We start from the raw sequence: 23,066 nt of genomic DNA, 5'->3' as shown, positions 1-23,066 counted from the left end.
GAGATCTCTTTTTCTCTCTCTGCCTTTCAAAGTGTCTTCTTGGACCACAATGAACTAAAATTAAATTAAATTAAAATCAACAATAAAAATAAATTTGAGAAATTCACAAATATGTGGAAATTAAACATGCTCCTAATCAATTAGTCAAAGAATTATAAGATAATAGAAAATATTTTAATATGAATGAAAATAAAAATACATCTTACCAAAATTTACTCAAAACCAGTAAAGCAGTGCAGAGAGGGAAATACATAGTTGTAACAGACTGCATTTAAAAGAAAAAGGATCTCAAATCAGCAAATGTATATCTCAAGAAATTAGAGGTAGAGTAAGCAAAACTCAAATCAAGCAGAATAAATAAAAAAGAGTAGACTGGAAATAAATAAAATAGGGAGTTTTATCATTGGAGAAAATCAATGCTGCCAAAACTTAATCCTTTGAAAAGATCAACAAAAAAATGACAAACTTTCAGCTAAACTGATCAAGAATAAAGAGTGAATTAAATTACTAAAGAAGTGAAAGAGGTGAATCATTATCAGCAGAAATAAAAAGGAATACAAGGTATGAACAAATGTATGTCACAAATTAGACAACTCAGACAATAAATTTCTAGAAAAACAAAGACTCCTAAAACCTTCATAAGAAAAAATGACTAAATTCAAATTAATAGTGTAAACTATTAATTTTAAAACTTACAAAGAAAAATCCAGGTCTATTTTGCTTCAACAGTGAATTAATTCTATCATACATTAAAGAAAATATTCATGGGGCTGACACTGTGGCGTAGCAGGTAAAGCTGCTGCCTGCAGTGCCACCGTCCCATATGGACGTTGGTTCGAGTCCCAGCTGCTCCACTTCCAATCTAGCTCCCTGCTATAGCCTGGGAGAGCAGAAGATGGCCCAGGTCTTGGGGCCCTGCACCTGTGTGGGAGACCTGGAAGAAGCTCCTGGCTCCTGGCTTTGGATTGGCACAGCTCTAGTCATTGCAGCTATCTGGGGAGTGAACCAGAAGATAGAAGACTCACTCTCTCTCTCTTTCTCTCTCTCTCTCTCTCTGCCTCTGCCTCTGCCTCTCTGTAACTCTGCCCTTCAAATAAATAAATAAATCTTAAAAATAAAAGTCACACCAACCCTTCAGAAATTCTTCCCAACAATCAACAATAGGAGAAAATACCTCCCAGCTTATTCTATCAGACAAAGCAAATATTAGTCAAACCCAACACAAAAGCAGAAAACTTCAGGCCGATCTCTCTCTTTTTTAAAAAAAAAATTTATTTATTTTTACTTGAAAGAGTTACACAGAGAAAGAAGAGGCAGAGAAAGAGACAGAGAGAGAGGTCTTCCATCCACTGGTTCACTCCCCAGATGACTGTAGCAGTCGGAGCTGTGCTGATCCAAAGCCAGGAGCCAGGAGCTTCTTCTGGGTCTCCCACATGGGTGCAGGGGCCCAAACACTTGGGCCATTTTCCACTGCTTTCCCAGGCCATAGCAGAGAGCTGGATTGGAAGTGGAGCAGCCAGGACTTGAACACCACGCCCATATGGGATGCTGGCACTGCAGGCGGCAGCTTTATCCACTACAGCAATGGCCCTAGGCCATCTCAACAAACATAAAGCACGGACAAAATTCAATGTGTCTTCACAACAATGCTTAACGAACTAGGAGTAAGAAGGAATTCCACAAAACTGAAAAAAGACACAGCTAAAACCACACTTGGTGATGAAAGACTAAATGCTTTTCCTCTAAGATGAGGAACAAGGCAAGAATGTTCACATTTACCACATCTACAAAACACTGACCAGAGATTCTAGCCAGGGCAATTGGACAATAAAATTAAAGGCACACACTGGAAAGGAGAAATAGAACTATTTTTTACTCACAAAAGACATAATTTTATATGTTAAAAAATCCTATATAATCCACTAAAAAGTTGCTAGAAAATATGAGTTCAGCATGACTGCAGTACACAAGATCAATGTACAAAAATCAATTCTATTTCAATACAGAAGTAATTAGCAACCCAAACATGAGATTAAAAAATACAACTTCACTTATACCAATACTATAATAGTACTAAAAATAACACATAACAAATTTGGGGCCAGTGTGTGGCACAGCAAGATAAAATGCTGGCACACATGTGCAATGCTGGCATCCCACATCAGAGCACTGGTCTAAGTCCCAACTGCTCCTCTGTAGTTCCAGCTCCCTGCTAATGCACCTGGAAAGGCAATGGAGGATGGCCTAAGTCCATGGGCCTCTGCCACCAATATGGGAGATCCGAATGCAGTTCCTGTCTTCTGGATTCAGCCTGGCCCAGCCTTGGACATTGAAGCCATATGGGAAGTGAACCAGCAGATGGAAGTTTCTCACTCATTCATTCATATTCTCTCTCTCTCTCTCTCTCTCTCTCACTCTCACTCTCACTCTCACTCTCATTCTGCTTTTCAAATAAATCCAACAAACCTTTAGGAATAGAACAAATTTAAAATATATTCATAACATATTCTGAAAACTATAAAACTATAAAATATTAGTGAAACACACCTAAGAAGACTTAAATAAGGGCTGGTGCCGTAACACAGAGGACTAGGCTTTCACTTGCCATGCCAGCATCCCAATCAGGCACTGGTTCATGTTCCAGCCATTACACTTTTGATCCAGCTCTCTGCTGTGGCCTGGGAAAGCAGTACAAGATGGCCCAAGTGATTGGGCCTCTGCACCCGCATGGGAGACCCAGAAGAAGCTTCTGGCACCTGGCTTTGGATTGGTCCAGTTCCAATCATTGCAGCCATTTGAGGACTAAATGAATCAGTAGGTAGAAGACCTTTCTTTCTGTCTCTCCCTCTCCCTGTCTATAATTCTACCTCTCAAATAAATAAATAAAATCTTTAAAAAAAGAAGACCTAAATAAATGGAATCAGAAGACATAATATTGTTAAGATGGTAGTTCTCTCCAAATTGATCTACAGATTCAATAGAGTCCCTATCAAAACCCTAGTTTCTGTATAGAGATTCACAGCTGATCCTTAAATTCATCTGGAAGTACAAGTGACCCAGAATAGCCACAACAATCATGAAACAGAGGACAAAGCTAGAAGACAGACACTTCCCATTTTCAAAACTTCCTACCACCCAAATAGTAATCAAAACAATGTGTTATTAACGTAAGTATAGAGTACAGAAAGGAATAGAGTCCACAAATGAGCTCTCACAACGCCCATCTGATCTTAAAAAAGGATGGCAAAATAATATAATGAAGAAAGAATAATTTTCTTAACAAATGGTGCTTGGACAGGATGCAGAATACATACATACACATATATACATATATATGTATGTGTGTGTATATATATGTATGTATTCTCTCTCTCTCTCTTTCTCTCTCTCACACACACACACACTCTTGAGGCATGGCTGTAGCATCCCTGGGAGCAACCTCAGGTGGGCTTAACTGGGCTGGCCCCCATGACCATAAAGCAGGGCCTAGGGCTGGGCAGCAGATACATCTACATATTTTGTCCTTGGGCCATCTATACCACCTGCCCAGCAAGCAAGTTACTTTTGTACTGAAAGGGAAACCAATACAAAGGGAAGGTGTTTTCCAACCTGCCTTCTGAAACCCTAGGATCCATAAAGTTCCTGATTAAGAGTCCAGGTGAAATTCATGATGGGCATGTCTGTCCCTGGAGAAAGCACAGCCTCGGACTGCAGAGAACACGGGCTTACCCCATGCCTCCACGCTGGTCCCTCTCTTCTCTTGACAGACTTGACTTCTTGTGCCTCTTCCAGGGAACCTTCTGGGTGCCGTGGACTCATTCAGCACCTGAAGCAGCAGCAGCAGCAGAGAGCACTGCAACGGCTGGAGGACGAGGGCGCAGGTGCTGCTGAAGTGGCCACAGTACCTGGGGCAGCCCCTGGACAGGACAGAGGACTGGGTGTCAGCAGCCTGCAGGCCGTGCTTCAGAGGACCAAGTGTGCCTGGACTGAAACGAAAGCAATGCCCAGGCTGCAGATGGGAAGGGACGTCTGACTAAGATGCACCACGTGAGGGCCACAGAGGAAGTGCTGAGGATCCTGGACAGCACAGGAGGCTATGGAATACCAGGGCACATGCAAGCTGTTGGCAGGAAGCTTCACATATGAAGACAAAGAGGCCATCCTGGAAGAGCTACATCAACCACTGAGGAACAAACAGAGCTGCCAAAGTTTTTTTTCTGAGCCCTTGCCAGAAGAGAACCCAGAGGGAATCCCTGTTACGGGCAGGCCCCAGCAGACAGACCTAGTGGCAGCTTCCCAACTCAGCCTCCTTTCAAGACACTCTCAAGATTTCCCCACAGAGCATTGGGTACATGGCAACCAGAAGGGCTCCCAGGAGGCTGGGCATACACAAGGCCTGTGTACCACCACTTCAGAGAGTTCCCCGTGTGATGCCATCTGAATGCACTGAGCCACTGCTGCCTTGCTCATTTCTGGACTGAATGGCAATATTCAAACTCCCAGGCAAGCCTAGCCTCTGGCAGCTGCATTTCCCATGGCAGCCACAGCCCAGGCCCACTGCTCCTGATGCTGGGCATGCTGTGGAAAGGCATTATCAGGCCTTGTGGCTCTATGCTTCCTTGCCACTTCCTTGCTGTTCCCATCAGCTGGTGTGAGCTTCCATTAAGGGTCTCCTACCCTGCCCTGACTTCCTGACATGCCTCAGTTTCCATGTAGGTTAGGCATGGAAACCAGTGTCCTGTGGACCTCTCAACGCCTCTTCCTTGGCACCCCAGATTCAAGCCTCTGGCACTTGGGGCAAATGGGCCATGGAGCCCATCTCAGTTTTATAAATTACTCTATGAGTCTTGACTCCATCCCTCCTCACTCTCTTGAGTCCATAGGCAGTTGCTGATACCTTCCAAGAAAGGGCATCCAAAAGTGATGGCAGGTGAAGGGGGTCCAAGATGGCTGAATAGGGTTATAGCTGCACTAACTTCAGCTGCTAAAGAGTAAAGAAAAGGCCACATTTCCAGGGTCTGACTGAAATTTTTGGCCAAAAAGTAAAAAAAAAATGAAGACTCCATGGGACAAGAGCCAAGAAGACAGAGACTATAGCCATCTGCGAGGTACCATCTTACCAAATCAAGGCAGGAAGAAAATGCTTTGAGCTTTGCCACTCATACTTTGAGCTTATTGGGAATTCCTAAGTTACCCACTGACTTTTGCTTCAGCCTGGGGTCTGAGCTTGGAGCAGGGAAGCCACATTGCTGCCCACCCCCTCCCCTACCCATAGAGTGCCAGACTTGACAGGGAAAAGTCATGCAGTAGGCCTCCTACAAGAACCAATCATGGTCAGAGTCAAGGCAACTTGTGCAGCAAAGCACAGATTCCCTGTAACCTGCAACTGTAGGAGTTTCTGAGCATTAGCTCCAGAGCTACACTCATGCACTCTATGTGAGCCTCCAGAGAAAAATCTCCTGTATACCTTGTAGCCACCCTACAGGACAGGAGCAGGGTTAACTTCACCTCCCCTAGTCCCAATGCTAGGGTTGTCAGTGATATAAGCCACAGCATGAGTTGGACTCTCCCAGCATCACCTGAGGAAGAGTCCATCTGCATCACACAGTCTTACAGATACAGCAGTTGGTGCCACAAGCCCTGGCATCACCTGCCAGTGGGATAAGGAGTCAGCCACCTTTGTCTCCCTCAGCATGAAGAACAAGCACCTGGCCATCACAATCACCAGGGAGAATGACACTGAACTCTCTGTGGACCAAAGATTCCCACTCTAGGAAATTCATATTCAACTCAAAGCCACACTTCTATCCCTATAAACTGCAGCTAACTAGACCACTGTGTCACTTATAGACACAACTGACACTGATTAAGACAAAAGAAATCACTCAGAGACTATACTCCTTGGCTCACCTGGAACCAAAGCCAAGGCAACAAGTCAAGTGATATCCTGCGTTCCAGCTAAACCATAAACTCTTTTCCAATAAAATCTCCTCCATAAAGAAGAAGAGATGATTATACCAGATGCACAGATGTCAGTGTAGGCACGCAAGAGAAATGAAGACGCAAGATAGCAGGATGCTTCCAAAAAAGCACAACAATCCTCAAGAATTAGATCCTGAACTGAAGGAACTCTATAAAATGATAGATACAGAATTAAAAATGACTGTAAGGAAATTTAGTGAGATGCAAGAGGATACAGACAAATTAAAGCAATGAGGAAATCAATGAATAACATGAATGAAAATATTACTACGTAGATAGTCCTCATTAAGAGGCAAATATAAACTCTGGAGATGAAAACTTCAATCAGTAAAATAAAACGACTGAGAACTTCAACAGCAGAAGAGACCAAGTGGAGGAAAGAACTTCTGACCTTAATAAGACTTTTGAATTAACCCAATCAGACAAAAATAAAGAAAAAGAATTAAAAAGAATGAAGAAAGTATACACAAAATATAGGATAATATGAAATGACCAAATATTTCTAAAGTATTTCTGAAGGAGAAGAAAAGGGAAAATTTTATTGAGAACCTGTTGAATGAAATAATAGTTGAAAATGTCCTGTGTCTTGAAAGATACATGGACATCCAGATACAAGAAGCTCAAAGAATCCAAGCAGACTGAACAAAACAAGATCTTTTCCAAGGCATATTGTAGTCAAATTGTAAAAAGTTAAGAACATGCTCAGCACTGTAGTGGGTAGCAGGTAAGGCCACTGCCTGTGAAGCCAGCATCCCATATGGGTACTTGTTCAAGTCCTGGTTGCTCCACTTCCAATCCATCACCATGCTAATGCACCTGGGAAAACAGCAGAAGATGGTCAACTCCTTGGGCCCCTGCTCCCTCATGGGAGACCTGGAAGAAGCTCCTGGCTCCGGGCTTCGGCCTGGCCCAGCACAGGTTATTGCAGCCATTTGGAGTGAACCAGTGGGTAAAAGACCTCTCTCTCTCCCTCTCTCTCTCTCTCCCTCTCTCCCTCTCTCACTCTCTGCCTCTCTTTCTCCCTCTCTCACTGTCTTTCTCCCCCTCTGTAACTCTTTTAAATAAAATTTTTTAAAAATAGGAAAAAATATGTTAAGGACAAGGAAAGGGCCAGCGCTGCGGCTCACTAGGCTAATCCTCCGCCTTGCGGCGCCGGCACACCGGGTTCTAGTCCCGGTCGGGGCGCTGGATTCTGTCCGGGTTGCCCCTCTTCCAGGCCAGCTCTCTGCTGTGGCCAGGGAGTGCAGTGGAGGATGGCCCAAGTGCTTGGGCCCTGCACCCCATGGGAGACCAGGATAAGTACCTGGCTCCTGCCATCGGATCAGCGCAGTGCGCCGCCCGCAGCGTGCCAGCTGCGGCGGCCATTGGAGGGTGAACCAATGGCAAAAAGGAAGACCTTTCTCTCTGTCTCTCTCTCTCTCACTGTTCACTCTGCCTGTCAAAAAAAAAAAAAGGGGGACAAGTAAAGAATCCTTACGACAGTAAGAGAAAAATCTCAAGTCACAAATAAAAAAAATCAATTAGATTAATATCAGACTTCTCAGCAGAAACCCTATAAGCCAGAAGACAGTGGAATCAGATATTTAAGGTCTTAAAAGAAAAAAGAAAAAACTTTGAACCAAGAATATTATTTCCAGAAAAGCTATCTTTTAAAAGTGGAGAAATATTTTCCAAATAAGCAAAAACTGAGAGAATTCACCACTACACATCAGCCTTATTAGAAATTCTATGGCCAGCGCCACAGCTCACTAGGCTAATCCTCGGCCTACAGTGCCGGCACCCCAGGTTCTAGTCCCGGTTGGGGCACCGGATTCTGTTGCTCCTCTTCCAGTCCAGCTCTCTGCTGTGGGCCAGGAAGGCAGTGGGGGATGGCCCAAGTGCTTGGGCCCTGCACCTGTGTGGGAGACTAGGCGGAAGCACCTGGCTCCTGGCTTCGGATAGGCACAGCGCCGGCCGTAGCGGCCATTTGGGGGGTGAACCAACGGAAGGAAGACCTTTCTCTCTGTCTCTCTTTCTCTCACTAACTCTGCCTGTCAAAAAAAAAAAATTCTGAAGAGCATCCTGCATTATAATGAAACATCATGAAAACGTGTGATACCTCTACATTCACTAACAAAGGTAGAATCAGTATCCAATAACAAAATGACAGGTGTTAAATTTTTTTTAAGATTTATTTATTTGAAGGGCAGAGTTACAAAGAGGCAGAGGCAGAGAGAGAGAGAGGTCTTCTGTCTGCTGGCCCAGCAATCAGAGCTGAGCCAATGGCCCCAGATGGCCACAGCAATAAGAGCTGAGCCAATCAAAGCCAGGAGCCAGGAGCTTTCTCCAGGTCTCCTATGAGGGTGCAGGGCCCCAAGAACTTGGGCCATTTTCTACTGCTTTCCCAGGCCATAGCAGAGAGTTGGATTGGAAATGGAGCACTTGGGACTCGAACCGGTGCTTAAATAGAATGCTGGCACTGCAGGCAGTAGCTTTACCCACTATGCCACAGCACCGGCCCCAGATGTTAGTTCTTAATTATCAATACTAACCTTGAATATAAATGGACTAAATTCTGCAGCCAAAAGATTAAGGTTGGCTGAATGGATTAAAAGAAATTTTTTTAATAATAAAAAACAAGAACCCATGACATGCTGCCTATAAGAAACTTAGCTCACAAACATACACACAGACTTAGAAAAGGGCTAGAAAAAGATAAACCAGAAAAATGGAAACAAAAATGAATAGGCATAGTTATCCTGATATAAGATAAAACAGACTTTAACTCAAAAACTGTAAAAAAAAAAGATAAAGAACATCATATTTTGATAAAAGGTTCAATTCAGCAAGAAGACTTAACAATCATAAATATATACTCACTCAACACAAAACCACCCAGAAATATACAGAAAATACAATTAGGCCTAAAAGTAGAGATAGACTCCAATACAATATAAGTGGGTGATTTCAACACCCCAATCATCCAGAGAGAAAATCAATAAAGATACCTCAGAGTTGAAGCATACTATGAAGCAAATGGACTTTTACAGAACATTTCACCCAACAGCTACAGAATACATATTTAGTACACGAAACATTCTGTAGGACAAGATATTTTACCCCAGTCCCAAGATGGCAGCCACCATGAAGAAGGCGGCTGCAGAAGATGTCAATACTACTTTTCAAGATTAACAAAAGATTAACAAAGTTTCAAGGAATATGAGTAGAATTACAGAGCTAAAGGAAGAAATAGAAGTAAAAAAGAAACAACTCTAAAATTTAGAAGATGCTTGTGATGACATCATGCTTGCAGATGACTGCTTAATGATTCCTTATCAGACTGGTGATGCTTTCATCAGCCCCTCACAAGAAGAAACACAGGAAATGTTAGAAGAGGCAAAGAAAAATTTGCACGAAGAAACTGACGCCTTAGAATCCAGAGTGGAATCAATTCAACGGATGTTAGCAGATTTGAAAGTTCAGTTATATGCAAAATTTGGGAGCAACATAAACCTTGAAGCTGATTAAAGTTAAATATTTTATAAAACTTTTTAATTTGCTTAATAAACTTGAATATTGTTTAAAATTATAATTTCTGTTCTTCAAATGACATGGAAAGGAAATTTTCCTTTTTAAAATTTTTCATTTATTCAATGGAAACTTGCCTATTTTCACATCTTGCTTATTTATTTTATATTTTTAAAAGAAGATAGTATGCATCTATGTATTTTGCATAAAAATTATATAAAGTCTAGGGGCTTTATGTTATGTAATTAAAATCAGTTAAGCAACCTATTATTTTTCCATATTATCATCTAGAATGTTTGTTACAGTTTTTATTTATAAGAAAATCTAACAGTTGTGCCCTGTTTATGTTTGATTTCAGTTGCTATCTATTACACTACATAAAGATGTACAATCTTGAATCTGTCACTGTATTTCAAAACAACCTTTGTCACATAGTAAAAAATATAAATGTATATGTTTAAATCTATGTAATATAGATTAAATAATATAAATTAAATCTATGTAATATAGATTTAAACATTTCACCCCTCGTACAAAACTATCAATATAACTGATGTTGATAAAACAGGGAAACTGGGGCACACTGATACGTGCTAACTGCACCTAGATATTGGAGTAAAGCAGAATAACAGAACAAGAGATGCGGAAACCAAGAGATGCATCTGTGAAAAGACACGGTTAGTGTTTACTGTTTTTTATATTTTTAATGATCAGTTTTAGACTTTTAGTGCTTTGTAATTAATTGGGGTTTGTACTGTTAATGGTGTGGAAGTTAAGCCACTGTGTATTTAAAAGTAAGGCTTCTTAGGGGCTGGTGCCATGGCTCACTTCGTTAATCCTCTGCCTGAGGTGCCAGCATCCCATATGGGCACTGGTTCTAGTCCTGGCTGCTCCTCTTCCAGTCCAGCTCTCTGCTGTGGCCCGTGAGGGCAGTGGAGGATGGCCCAAGTGCTTGGGCCCCTGCACCTGCACAGGAGATCAGGAGGAAGCACCTGGCTCCTGGCTTCAGATCAGCGCAGCACCAGCCATGGTGGCCATTTGGGGAGTGAACCAATGGAAGGAAGACCTTTCTCTCTGTCTCTATCACACTGTCTACTCTATCTGTCAAATAAATTTTTAAAAAAATGGTAAGGCTTCTTAAATAAACAACATATTTGCCCCCTAAAAAAAGATATTTTGCCACAAATTAAGTCTCAGCAAAGTTGAAAAAATTCAAATCATATCATGTATCATCTCAGATCATTGTTGAGGTGGACTCATTCTGAGAGGAGGAGCATGGTAGGGGCAACAGGTGCAGAGTCACCACACAGACCCCGGGAGTCGGGTGAAAGCAGGCCAGAAGCGAGCAGCCCGCAGACTCCTTTATTTCAGTTGCTACAGCAGCTTATATAGCCAAGGCAGCCAATCCGGTCAAGGGGCGGTCTATGCCCTAACCAATCACAGCCTGTTGCCAGGCAGACTCCATTGTCATGTGGTTTCTGAAGCCATCCAATCACAGCCTATTGCCAGGCAGGCTCTGTTGTCATGTGGTTTCCGAAGCCATCCAATCACATCCTGTTGCCAGGCAGGTTCCATTGTCAGTGGCCATCTTGGCATGGCCTTCTCATTCCACCACATTTCTGCCTTTTCATTTATTTTTGAGCAATGGGAGGCATGATTCTTGGCCATACCATTGTTGACCCAGTTTCCATGTGGTCTCCGTACGCAGCTGTGCCTGTCTTAGGTTGTCCCCCAGGGGATCTTACCTGTCATTGACTAACCAGCACTCAAAATGGGAGACCACAGGAGTGCTTGCTCAGATGGGAGTAGGAATGAGGAACAATGGTAATCAGGAATGGTATGACCGCACACAGGCTGTGGGCCATTTGAGTGGCTGACCAGAGCTAATGGGTATAAAGCAGTAGTGGATGTGGCTATGGGCAGTTCCTCAGGGTAGGATGATAGGGCAGGTGCGTCTGCTAACAAAACGGACTCTCAATCTTGACCAGATGTTTCCTGTTTTTTCCCACTCAATGGGGATTGGGCCTGGCTTTTGTATGAGGTGAGCAATGGTCCCTAGAATTGGGGGTGAATCTTACTTATAGGCTCTCCATTATAGCTGATGGCTTGTGGAGATGTGTGATCTGTAGTAAGGACCGCTTGCATTTGTGAGAGCACATCTCCCCCCACAGCAACAGATCATAAAGTAATAACACTAGAAATCAACAAAAATAATAATAGAGCACTCATAAATACTTATAAATTAACATGTTACTAAAATAGGTCATTGAAGAAATTCAAAAGGAATTCAAAAACTTTCTTGAAATAAATTAAAATGAAAACACAACATATCGGGACTGGTGCTGTGGCATAGCACAGATTAATGGAACAGGACAGAGAGCCAAAAAACTAATCCATGTACATACAACCAAATGAGTTTTAAAAAATTTACTCAGACCATATAGTGGAATAAGGATAATCTCTTCAACAAATGGTGCTAGAAAAACTGAATATAGATATACACATATGCATGTGTATGTGTGTGTGTGTGTGTGTGTGTGAATTAAATCAGATCCATACCTCTCACCACATTCAAAAACCAATTCAAAGACCTAAATTTAAGACCAGAGACTATGAAGCTGCTGGAAGAAAATGTAGGGGAAACATTCCAGACAATGATATAGGGGATGACTTCTTGGATAAACCCCAAAAGCATAAGCAAGTGGAGAGCTCCAAGATGGCAGAATAGGGAGGGAGTGCACTGATAGTCCGGGAAAATATAGTTTAATAAAAGTGCAGATACTGTAGTTTCAGGAAAGAGTTAGGAAAAACACTGCAGAGGAAACTCTTCTGGAAGCAGTGGGACGCAGTGGACCTGGCTCAGGACCCCAGCTGCAGAGCCTATGCACCAGTGATGGAAAGGGAGGGGCCAGCGCTCAGACACTAGTTGCCTTCAAGGAGAATAGCTCAGCTGTGCGGAATTACTTCCCTTCTGAATAAAAGAGATGGAGAGAGAGAGAGAGAGAGAGAGAGAGAGAGAGGACTTACCATGCCAAACCTGGGTGTCTCACCTTTGGCACACCCTTAACCCTGAAGAATTGAACAGAGCTCTCTGGCCACACCCATCACAAGCCTCTAAAGATCCACCAAAAGCAGACAGTCCACTTAATCTAGATTCATAGTATAATGAGAAAAGCCACCACAGTGAGGGAAAAAAAAAGAAACCAAAGAATATCTTCACAATGCCAAGCATCAAACGCAGAAACGGAGGAAATAAGAACAAGGAACACATTATGATACCCCCAAATGAACATGACACTCCAATTCAAGATTATTAAGGGCCGGCGCCGCAGCTCAATAGGCTAATCCCCCCACCTTGCAGCGCCGGCACACTGGTTTCTAGTCCCAGTCGGGGTGCTGGATTCTGTCCTGGTTGCCCCTCTTCCAAGCCAGATCTCTACTGTGGCCTGGGAGTGCAGTGGAGGATGGCCCAAGTGCTTGGGTCCTGCACCCACATGGGAGACCAGGATAAGCACCTGGCTCCTGCCTTCAGATCAGCGTGGTGCACCGGCCGTGGCGGCAATTGGAGGGTGAGCCAACGGGAAAGGAAGACCTTTCTCTCTGTCTCTCTCTCTCTCACTGTCCCCTCTGCCTGTAAAAAAATGATTATGAAGATGAGATAGAAGAAATGCAAGATAAAGATTTCAAAAAATTTATAACAACAATAAAGCTCTGAAAAACAAATTCTTGAACTACAGAAATCCTTACTGGACAGGATAGAAAATCTCTCTCATGAAAATGAAATCTTAAGGAGGAATCAAAATGAATGAAAAATCTAGTATAACATGAAATTGTGATATTGAAGAGAAATCAAAATTAAATGAAGAATTCAATAGATCAAATGACAAACGCATTTGAGAGCCTTAAAAACAGATTCAATGAAGCAAAAGAGAGAATATCGACTTAGAAGACAGAGCACAGGAAAGTATACAGTCAAACCAAAGAAAAGGAAATTAAAAATCTAAAAAATATTGTTGGGAATCTTCAGGATACTATTAAAAAAACCAACATTCAGGTTCTAGGAGATCCTGAAGGCATGGAGAGGGAGAAAGGATTAGAAGGCCTTTGTAGTGAGATACTAGCAGAAAACATCCTGGGTTTAGAGAAGGACAGAGACATCCAAGTACAGGAAGCTCATAGAACCCCTAGTAAATATGACCAAAAGAGATCCTCACCATGACACGATGTAATCAAACACACCACAGTGAAACATAAAGAAAAGATTCTAAAATGTGCAAGAGAGAAACATCAGATTACTCTCAGACAATCTCCAATCAGACTCACAGCAGACTTCTCATCAGAAACCTTACAGGCTAGGAGGGAATGGCGAGATATAGCCCAGGTATTAAGAGAGAAAAACTGCCAGCCCAGAATATTATATCCTTCAAAACTCTCATTTGTGAATGAAGGTGAAATAAAGACCTTTCATAGCAAACAGAAATTGAAAGAATTTGTCACCACTTGTCCAACCCTGCAAAGATGCTTAAAGATGTGTTAAACACAGAAACACAAAATCATGGCCATCAATATGAAAGAAGGTAAAGGAAGAAAACCTCCCAGTAAAAGATCACAGGAAGTTCAAAGCATATATTAGAAATATCTTTGGGGAAATGGCAGGGCAAAGTCACTACTTATCAATAGTCACAATGAATGTTAATAGCCTCAACTTTCCAGTTAAAAGACACAAATTGGCTGAATGGATTAAGGAGCAAAACCCATCTATTAGCTGCTTACAAGAAACACATCTTTCCAACAAAGATGCATGCAGACTAAAAGTGATAGGCTGGAAAAAGATATTCCTTGCCAACAGAAACCAAAAAAGAGTGGGCATAGTCATCTTAATATCAAGCAAAATAAACTTTAACACAAAAACTGTTAAGAGAGACAAAGAGGAGCACTATATAATGATTAAGGGATCAATTCAACAGGAAGATGTAACTATTATAAATGTATATGCACCTAATAACAGGGCACGGTTTATTTAAAAGATATGTTAAGGGACTTAAAGGAAAACTTAGACTCCAATACAATAGTATTGGGGGAATTCAATACTCCATTTCCAGACAGATCAACTGGACAGAAGATCAACAAGGAAACAGCAGATTTAATTAATGCTATAGCCCAAATGGATCTAACAGATATCTACAGAACTTTTCATCCTACACTTAAAGAATTTACATTCTTCTCAGCAGTACATGGAACCTACTCTAGGATTGACCACATACTAGGCCATAAAGCAAGTCTCAGCAAACTCAAAAGAATTAGAATCATACCATGTAGCTTCTCAGACCACAGTCGAATGAAGCTGGAAATTAGCAACTCAGGAATCCCTTGAGCATATGCAAACACACGGAGACTGAACAACATGCTCCTGAATGAACAATGGGTCATAAAAGAAATCAAAAGAGAAATAAAAAACTTCCTGGAAGTAAATGAGGATAACAACACAACATATCAGAACTTATGGGAAACAGCAAAAGCAGTGTTAAGAGTAAAAGTTTAGAGCAATAGGTGCCTACATCAAGAAATTGGAAAGGCACCAAATAAATGAGCTTTCGATGCATCTCAAAGATCTAGAAAAACTGCAGCAAACCAGACCCAAATCTAGTAGGAGAAGAGAAATAATTAAAATCAGAGAAGAAATCAACAGAATTGAATCAAGAAAAACATTAAAAAAAATCAGCCAAATGAGGATTTGGTTTTTTGAAAAAATAAACAAAATTGACACCCCATTGGCCCAACTAACTAAAAAAAGAAAAGACCCAAATCAATAAAATCAGAGATGAAAAAGGAAATGTAACAACAGACATCACAGAAATAAAAAGAGTCATCAGAAATTACTACAAAGAGTTGTATGCCAGCAAACAGGGAAATCTATCAGAAATGGATAGATTCCTGGACACATGCAATCTACTTAAATTGAACCAGGAAGACACAGAAAACCTAAAATGACCCATCACTGAGACAGAAATTGAATAAGAAATAAAGTCCCTCCCAACAAAGAAAAACCCAGGACCGGATTGATTCACTGCTGAATTCTACCAGACGTTTAAAGAAAAATTAACTCCAATTCTTCTCAAACTATTCAGAACAATCGAAAAAGAGGGAGTCCTCCCAAATTCTTCCTATGAAGCCAGCATCACCTTAATCCCTAAGCCTGAAAAAGATGCAGCATTCGAAGAAAATTACAGACCAATATCCCTGATGAACATAGACGCAAAAATCCTCAATAAAATTCTCGCCAATAGAATGCAACAACACATCAGAAAGATCATCCATCCAGACCACGTGGGATTTATCCCTGGTATGCAGGGATAGTTCAATGTTCACAAATCAATCAATGTGATACACCACATTAACAAATTGCAGAAGAAAAACCATATGATTATCTCAAAAGATGCAAAGAAAGCATTCGATAAAATACAACACCCTTTCATGATGAAAACTCTAAGCAAATTGGGTATAGAAGGAACATTCCTCAATATAATCAAAGCAATTTATGAAAAACCCATGGCCAGCATCCTATTAAATGGGGAAAAGTTGGAAGCATTTCTACTGAGATCTGGTACCAGACAGGGATGACCACTCTCACCACTGCTATTCAACATAGTTCTGGAAGTTTAGCCAGAGCTATTAGGCAAGAAAAAGAAATTAAAGGAATACAAATTGGGAAGGAAGAACTCAAACTATCCCTCTATGCAGATGACATGATTCTTTATTTAGGGGACCCAAAGAACTCTACTAAGAGACTATTGGAACTCATAGAAGAGTTTGGCAAAGTAGCAGGATATAAAATCAGTGCACAAAAATCAACAGCCTTTGTAAACACAAGCAATGCCATGGCTGAGAAAGAACTGCTAAGATCAATCCCATTCACAATAGCTACAAAAACAATCAAATACCTTGGAATAAACTTAACCAAGGACATTAAAGATCTCTACAATGAGAATTACAAAACCATAAAGAAAGAAATTGAAGAAGATACCAAAAAATGGAAAAATCTTCCATGTTCATGGATTGGAAGAATCAATATCATAAAAATGTCCATTCTCCCAAAAGCAATTTATAGATTCAATGCGATACCAATCAAAATGCCAAAGACATTCTTCTCAGATCTGGAAAAAAAATGATGCTGAAATTCATATGGAGACACAGAAGACCTCGAATAGCTAAAGCAATCTTTTTTTTTTTTGACAGGCAGAGTGGACAGTGAGAGAGACAGAGAGAAAGGTCTTCCTTTCCCGTTGGTTCACCCTCCAATGGCCGCTGCGGCCGGCGCACCACACTGATCTAATGGCAGAAGCCAGGTACTTATCCTGGTCTCCCATGGAGTGTAGGGCCCAAGCACTTGGGCCATCCTCCACTGCACTCCCTGGCCGCAGCAGAGAGCTGGCCTGGAAGAAGGGCAACCGGGACAGAATCCGGCGCCCTGACCGGGACTAGAACCCGGTGTGCCGGCACCACAAGGTGGAGGATTAGCCTAGTGAGCCGCGGTGCCAGCCGCTAAAGCAATCTTGTACAACAAAAACAAAGCCGGAGGCATCACAATACCAGATTTCAGGACATACTACAGGGCAGTTGTAATCAAAACAGCATGGTACTAGTACAGAAACAGATGGATAGACCAATGGAACAGAATGAAACACCAGAAATCAATCCAAACATCTACAGCCAACTTATATTTGATCAAAGATCTAAAGCCAATTCCTCGAGCAAGGACAGTCTATTCAATAAATGGTGCTGGGAAAACTGGATTTCCACGTGCAGAAGCATGAAGCAAGACCCCCTACCTTTCACCTTACACAAAAATCCACTCAACATGGATTAAAGATCTAAATCTATGACCCAACACCATCAAATTATTAGAGAACATTGGAGAAACCCTGCAAGATATAAGCACAGGCAAAGACTTCTTGGAAAAGACACTGGAGGCACAGGCAGTCAAAGCCAAAATCAACGATTGGGATTGCATAAAATTGAGAAGTTTCTGTACTGCAAAAGAAACAGGAAAGTGAAGAGGCAACCAACAGAATGGGAAAAAATATTTGCAAACCATGCAACCGATAAAGGATTAATAACTAGAAACTATAAAGAGATCAAGAAACTCCACAAAAACAAAACAAACAACCCACTTAAGAGATGGGCCAAGGACCTCAATAGACATTTTTCAAAAGAGGAAATCCAAATGGCCAACAGACACATGAAAAAATGTTCAGGATCACTAGAATCAGGGAAATGCAATCAAAACCACAGTGAGGTTTCACCTCACCCCTGTTAGAGAATGGCTCACATACAGAAATCTACCAACAACAGATGCTGGCGACGATGTGGGAAAAAGGAACACTAACCCACTGTTGGTGGCAATGCAAACTGGTAAAGCCACTATGGAAGTCAATTTGGAGATTCCTCAAAAACCTGACTATAACCCTACCATACAACCCAGCCATCCCACTCCTTGGAATTTACCCAAAGGAAATTAAATTGGCAAATAAAAAGGCTATCTGCACCTTAATGTTTATTGCAGCTCAATTCACAATAGCTAAGACCTGGAATCAACCTAAATGCCCATCAACAGTAGACGGGATAAACAAATTATGGGACATGTACTCTATAGAATACTATACAGCAGTCAAAAAACAATGAAACCCGGTCATTTGCAACAAGATGGAGGAATTTGGACAACATCATGCTGAGTGAAATAAGCCAGTCCCAAAGGGACAAATATCATATGTTCTCCCTGATCGGTGACAATTAACTGAGCACCAAAAAGGAAACTTGTTGAAGTGAAATGGACACTATGAGAAACAGTGACTTGATCAGTCCTTGTCCTGACTGTTGATGAAAAACTTAATACTTTATCCCTTTTAGTATTTTTTTGTCCTACTTAATACTTTTGGTTGAATTCTGTAATTAACACACAATTATTCTTAGGTGTTTAAATTTAACTGAAAAGTGACCCCTGTCAAATATAAGAGTGGGAATAAGAGAGGGAAGAGATGTACAATTTGGGACATGCTCAAGCCGACTTGCCCCAAACAAAATTAGAAACATGCCAGGGGATTCCAATTCAATCCCATCAAGGTGGCATGTACCAATGTCATCTCACTAGTCCAAGTGATCAGTTTCAGTTCACAATTGATCATAATGATAGGATTAAGAGTCAAAGGGATCACATAAGTAAGACTAGTGTCTGGTAATACTAACTAATAGAATTAAAAAAGAGAGAATGATCCAACATGGGAAGCGAGACACACAGCAGACTCATAGAATGGCAGATGTCCTAAACAGCGCTCTGGCCTCAGAATCAGCCCTTAAGGCATTCAGATCCAGCTGAAAAGCCCATGAGAGTATTTCAGGCATGGAAAGCCAAGACACTGGCAAAAAAAAAAAAAATGACCTAAATGAAAGATCTCTGTGAGTGAGATCCCAATGGAAAGAACAGGTCATCAAAGAAGGAGGTACCTTTCTCTGAAGGGAGGAGAGAACTTCCACTCTGACTATGACCTTAAATAAGGTTGGAGTTGGCGAACTCAAAAGGTTTCCATAGCCTCGGCAACTCACGACAAGAGCCTAGGTGTTGCTCCCCATTTGCGGAGGAACGACACCAAACCCTGGGCTGTTCTTTCTGCCCTGCCCTTCCCGGGTTAGCTGCCCTTCCCCAACTCGTGGAGGAATGACGCCGTCCCGGGTTAGCTGCCAGCCCTTCCACCTCCGTGGAGGGGCAGCACCCCCCGCTGCTTTCCCCGCTTCCGTGGAGGAGCGGCACACAGCCAGCCGGCTCTCTCGGGGACTGCTCAGATGTTCCTCAGGTATTCCCTCAGATGTTCCTGGTGCATGTTGTCTCTCTCCTCCTTTATAGTCCTCTTCCACCAATCCCAACTCTGCTGCCCACACACCGAGCACGCTGCTCTCCTCCAATCAGGAGCAGGATCAGCTCCTGCAGTTTATTGGTCGAACTGGAGGCAGCTGTGTAGAAGTTGTTTGGTCTCTCTCTCAGCGCCATATTGTGGGAGAGCAGATGCATAGAATAAGTCTTAATTCCAGTAACTTAGTCTAGTCTCAGTTGCTCCCCACACCTAGGGTGATTACTGATGCCATAAACAAGAATGTCAATTTGTTAAGTCAACAACAAGAGTCACTGTGCACTTACTCCCCATGTAGGATCTCTGTCCTTAATGTGTTGTACATTGTGAATTAATGCTATAACTAGTACTCAAACAGCACTTTACACTTTGTGTTTCTGTGTGGGTGCAAACTGATGAAATCTTTACTTAATATATACTAAATTGATCTTCTGTCTATAAAGATCATTGAAAATGAATCTTGATGTGAATGGAATGGGAGAGGGAGCAGGAGATGGGAGGGTTGTGGGTGGGAGAGAAGTTATGGGGGGAAAAGCCACTGTAATCCAAAAGCTGTACTTTGGAAATTTATATTTTATTAAATAAAAGTCAAAAAAAAAGCATAGGCAACAAAAGCAAAGCTAAGGGGCCAGCACTGTGGCACAGTGTGTTAACACCCTAGCCTGAAGTGCTGGCATCCCATATGGGTGCTGGTTCAAGTCCCGGCTGCTCCACTTCTGATCCAGCTCTCTGCCGTGGCCTGGGAAAGCAGTAGAAGATGGCCCAAGTCCTTGAGCTCCTGTACCCATGTGGGAGACCTGGAGGAAGCTCCTGGCTCCTGGCTTCGGATCGGCACAGCTCCAGCCATTGCGGCCATCTGGGAGTGAACCAGCAGATGGAAGACCTCTCTCTCTGCCTTTTCTCTCTTTGTGTAACTCTGACTTTCAAATAAATAAATAAATAAATCTTAAAAAGAAGCTAAACAAATAATATTACATCAAACTCAGAAGCCTCCTCACAGCAAAAGAAATGATCAATAGAGTGAAAAGAAATGCAACAGAATGAGAAAAAAGATTTGCAAACTACCTATCTGACAAAGGATTAATACCCAGAATGTAACAGCAACATAAAAAACTCAACAAAAAAATATCAATCCAGTTAAGAAATGTGTAAAGTGGGAGCGGTGCAAAGTGGCATAATGGGTGGAGCTGCCGCCTGCAGTGCTGGCATTCCATATGGGCACCAGTTCAAGTCCCAGCTGCTCCACTTCCCTACTGCTATTACCCGGGAAAGCAGCAGAAAATGGCCAAAGTCCTGGGACCCTGCACCCATGTGGGAGATCCAGAAGAGGTTCCTGGATCCTGGCTCTGGATGGGCACAGCTCCGGCTGTGTGGCCAGTTGGGGAGTGAACCAGTGGATGGAGGACCTCTCTCTCTCTGCCTCTGCCTCTCTAACTCTATCTTTGAAATAAATAAATATTTAAAAAAAAAAAGAAATGTGCAAAGGACCTCAACAGACAGTTCTCAAAAAAATACAAATGGCCAACAAATATATGAAAAAATTGCTCAGTATCACTAGCCATCAGGGAAATGCAAATCAAAACCACAATAACATGCCACCTCAACCCTGTCAGAATGGCTAAAGTCCCAAAGGCAAAGTGTAGCAGATGCTGGCAAGGAGGTAGAGAAAGGGGTACACTTATACACTGCTGGTAGAAATGTAAATTAGTGCAGCCACTGTGAAAAACATTGTGGAGATTTCTTAAAAAACTGGAAATAGACTTGCTGTACGATTCAGCAATCCTACTACTTGGTATATATCCAAAACACATGAACATGTTGTATCAAAGAGGTATCTACACCACCATGTTTATAGCAACATGCTCACAATAACCAAAACTGGGAATCAACCAGTGTGTCTGCTATCAGATGAAGGGATAAAAAAAAATGTGGTATACACACAAAATGGAACATTATTCAACTATAAAAAAGAATGAAATTCTACCACTTGCAACAAAATGGATGCAACTGGAGGACATCACAATGAGTGAAATAAACCAGACATGGAAAGACAAATACCACATGTTCTCCCTTTTTAAAAGAAAAAAAAAAACCCACAAAACAAAGAAAGAAATGCCTATGTGTATCAGTACTGGTGCAAAATTATAGTTTTAATTATCTGTAAACTTACCAGATAATTTTAATTATCCATGATTACTTTAAGATTTACTGTATGGTCGGCGCCGCGGCTCACTAGGCTAATCCTCCGCCTTGTGGCGCCGGTACACCCAGTTCTAGTCCCGGTTGGGGCGCCAGATTCTGTCCTGGTTGCCCCTCTTCCAGGCCAGCTCTCTGCTGTGGCCCGGGAGTGCAGTGGAGGATGGCCCAAGTGCTTGGGCCCTACACTCCATGGGAGACCAGGATAAGCACCTGGTTCCTGCCATCAGATCAGCGCGGTGCGCTGGCCACAGTGCGTTGGCCACAGCCACCATTGGAGGGTGAACCAACGGCAAAAAGGAAGACCTTTCTCTCTGCCTCTCTCTCTCACTGTCCACTCTGCATGTCAAAAAAAAAATTTTAAAAAAAGATTTACTGTATATGGGTGAAATGGTCATTTTTCCATTCAATTATTATATATAACCATTGTCTATAGTCTCACTTAACTAGAGGTTTTTGCTTTTTATTTGTTAAAGTTCTTATTCAGTGAAGCATTAATTCTTTTAACTGTAGTATAAATTTAAAAGATGTTATTTCAAAAACTAAAAAAGGAAAGAGTGAAAGGGAGAAGGAGGGAGAGTGGGAGTGAGATATCATTATGTTCTTAGAATTATATCTAAGAACTAAATTGAATCTGTTAAAAACTAATTAAAATTAATTTTCAAAAATGTGGTGGCAAGGCCGGTGCCGCGGCTCACTAGGCTAATCCTCCGCCTTGCGGCGCCGGCACACCAGGTTCTAGTCCCGGTCGGGGCGCCGGATTCTGTCCCAGTTGCCCCTCTTCCAGGCCAGCTCTCTGCTGTGGCGAGGGAGTGCAGTGGAGGATGGCCCAGGTGCTTGGGCCCTGCACCCCATGGGAGACCAGGAAAAGCACCTGGCTCCTGGCTCCTGCCATTGGATCAGCGCGGTGCGCTGGCCGCAGCGCGCTGGCCGCGGCGGCCATTGGAGGGTGAACCAATGGCAAAAGGAAGACCTTTCTCTCTCTCTCTCTCTCTCTCTCTCACTGTCCACTCTGCCTGTCAAAAAAAAATAAATAAATAAAATAAAAATAAATTAAAAAAAATGTGGTGGCAAGACACTGTTCCAACAGGTACAGCCCTGCCTGCACCAAGGGAAGCCCCTAAGGAAACCTGGGACACTATCCCTGACCTGCCAGCTCCTAAGCCAACAGTTGCTGAGACCGGAGGCTAGGCTAATCCTCCGCCTGTGGCACCGGCACACCGGGTTCTAGTCCCGGTTGAGGCGCCAGATTCTGTCCCAGTTACTCCTCTTCCAGTCCAGCTCTCTGCTGTGGCCCAGGAAGGCAGTGGAGGATGGCCCAAGTGCTTGGGCCCTGCACCTGTGTGGGAGACCAGGAGGAAGTACCTGGCTCCTGGCTTTGGATCGGCGCAGCCCGCTGGCTGTAGCAGCCATTTGGGGGGTGAACCAACAAAAGGAAGACCTTTCTCTCTGTCTCTCTCAAAAAAAAACCCTCTCATC

General features: G+C 42.4%; 1 protein-coding gene and 1 pseudogene across 2 annotated transcripts in view; one reads left to right on the top strand and one right to left on the bottom strand.

Moving 5' to 3' along the window:
• Window positions 1-3,481: 3,481 nt before the first annotated feature.
• DMRT2 (doublesex and mab-3 related transcription factor 2) overlaps window positions 3,482-23,066 on the bottom strand; it is a 128,619-nt gene continuing 109,034 nt past the window's right edge. Inside the window, exon 8 of one of the 2 annotated variants that reach the window (XM_089316400.1) lies at window positions 3,482-3,917. In XM_089316400.1, coding sequence (XP_089172526.1) covers window positions 3,816-3,917 — 102 coding nt within the window. In that variant the 3' untranslated portion in view covers window positions 3,482-3,815. The remainder of the gene's footprint in view (window positions 3,918-23,066) is intronic. The other variant, XM_089316408.1, reaches the window with a different exon arrangement.
• Window positions 9,250-9,553, top strand: LOC100339037 (prefoldin subunit 4 pseudogene; annotated as a pseudogene).

This window comes from Oryctolagus cuniculus, chromosome 1 (assembly GCF_051225735.1).
Source record: "Oryctolagus cuniculus isolate XC-2025 breed Fujian yellow rabbit chromosome 1, ASM5122573v1, whole genome shotgun sequence".
Lineage (NCBI taxonomy): Eukaryota > Metazoa > Chordata > Mammalia > Lagomorpha > Leporidae > Oryctolagus > Oryctolagus cuniculus.
Note: the sequence above shows the minus strand (reverse complement) of the source record. Positions and strands in the feature narration are given on the sequence as shown.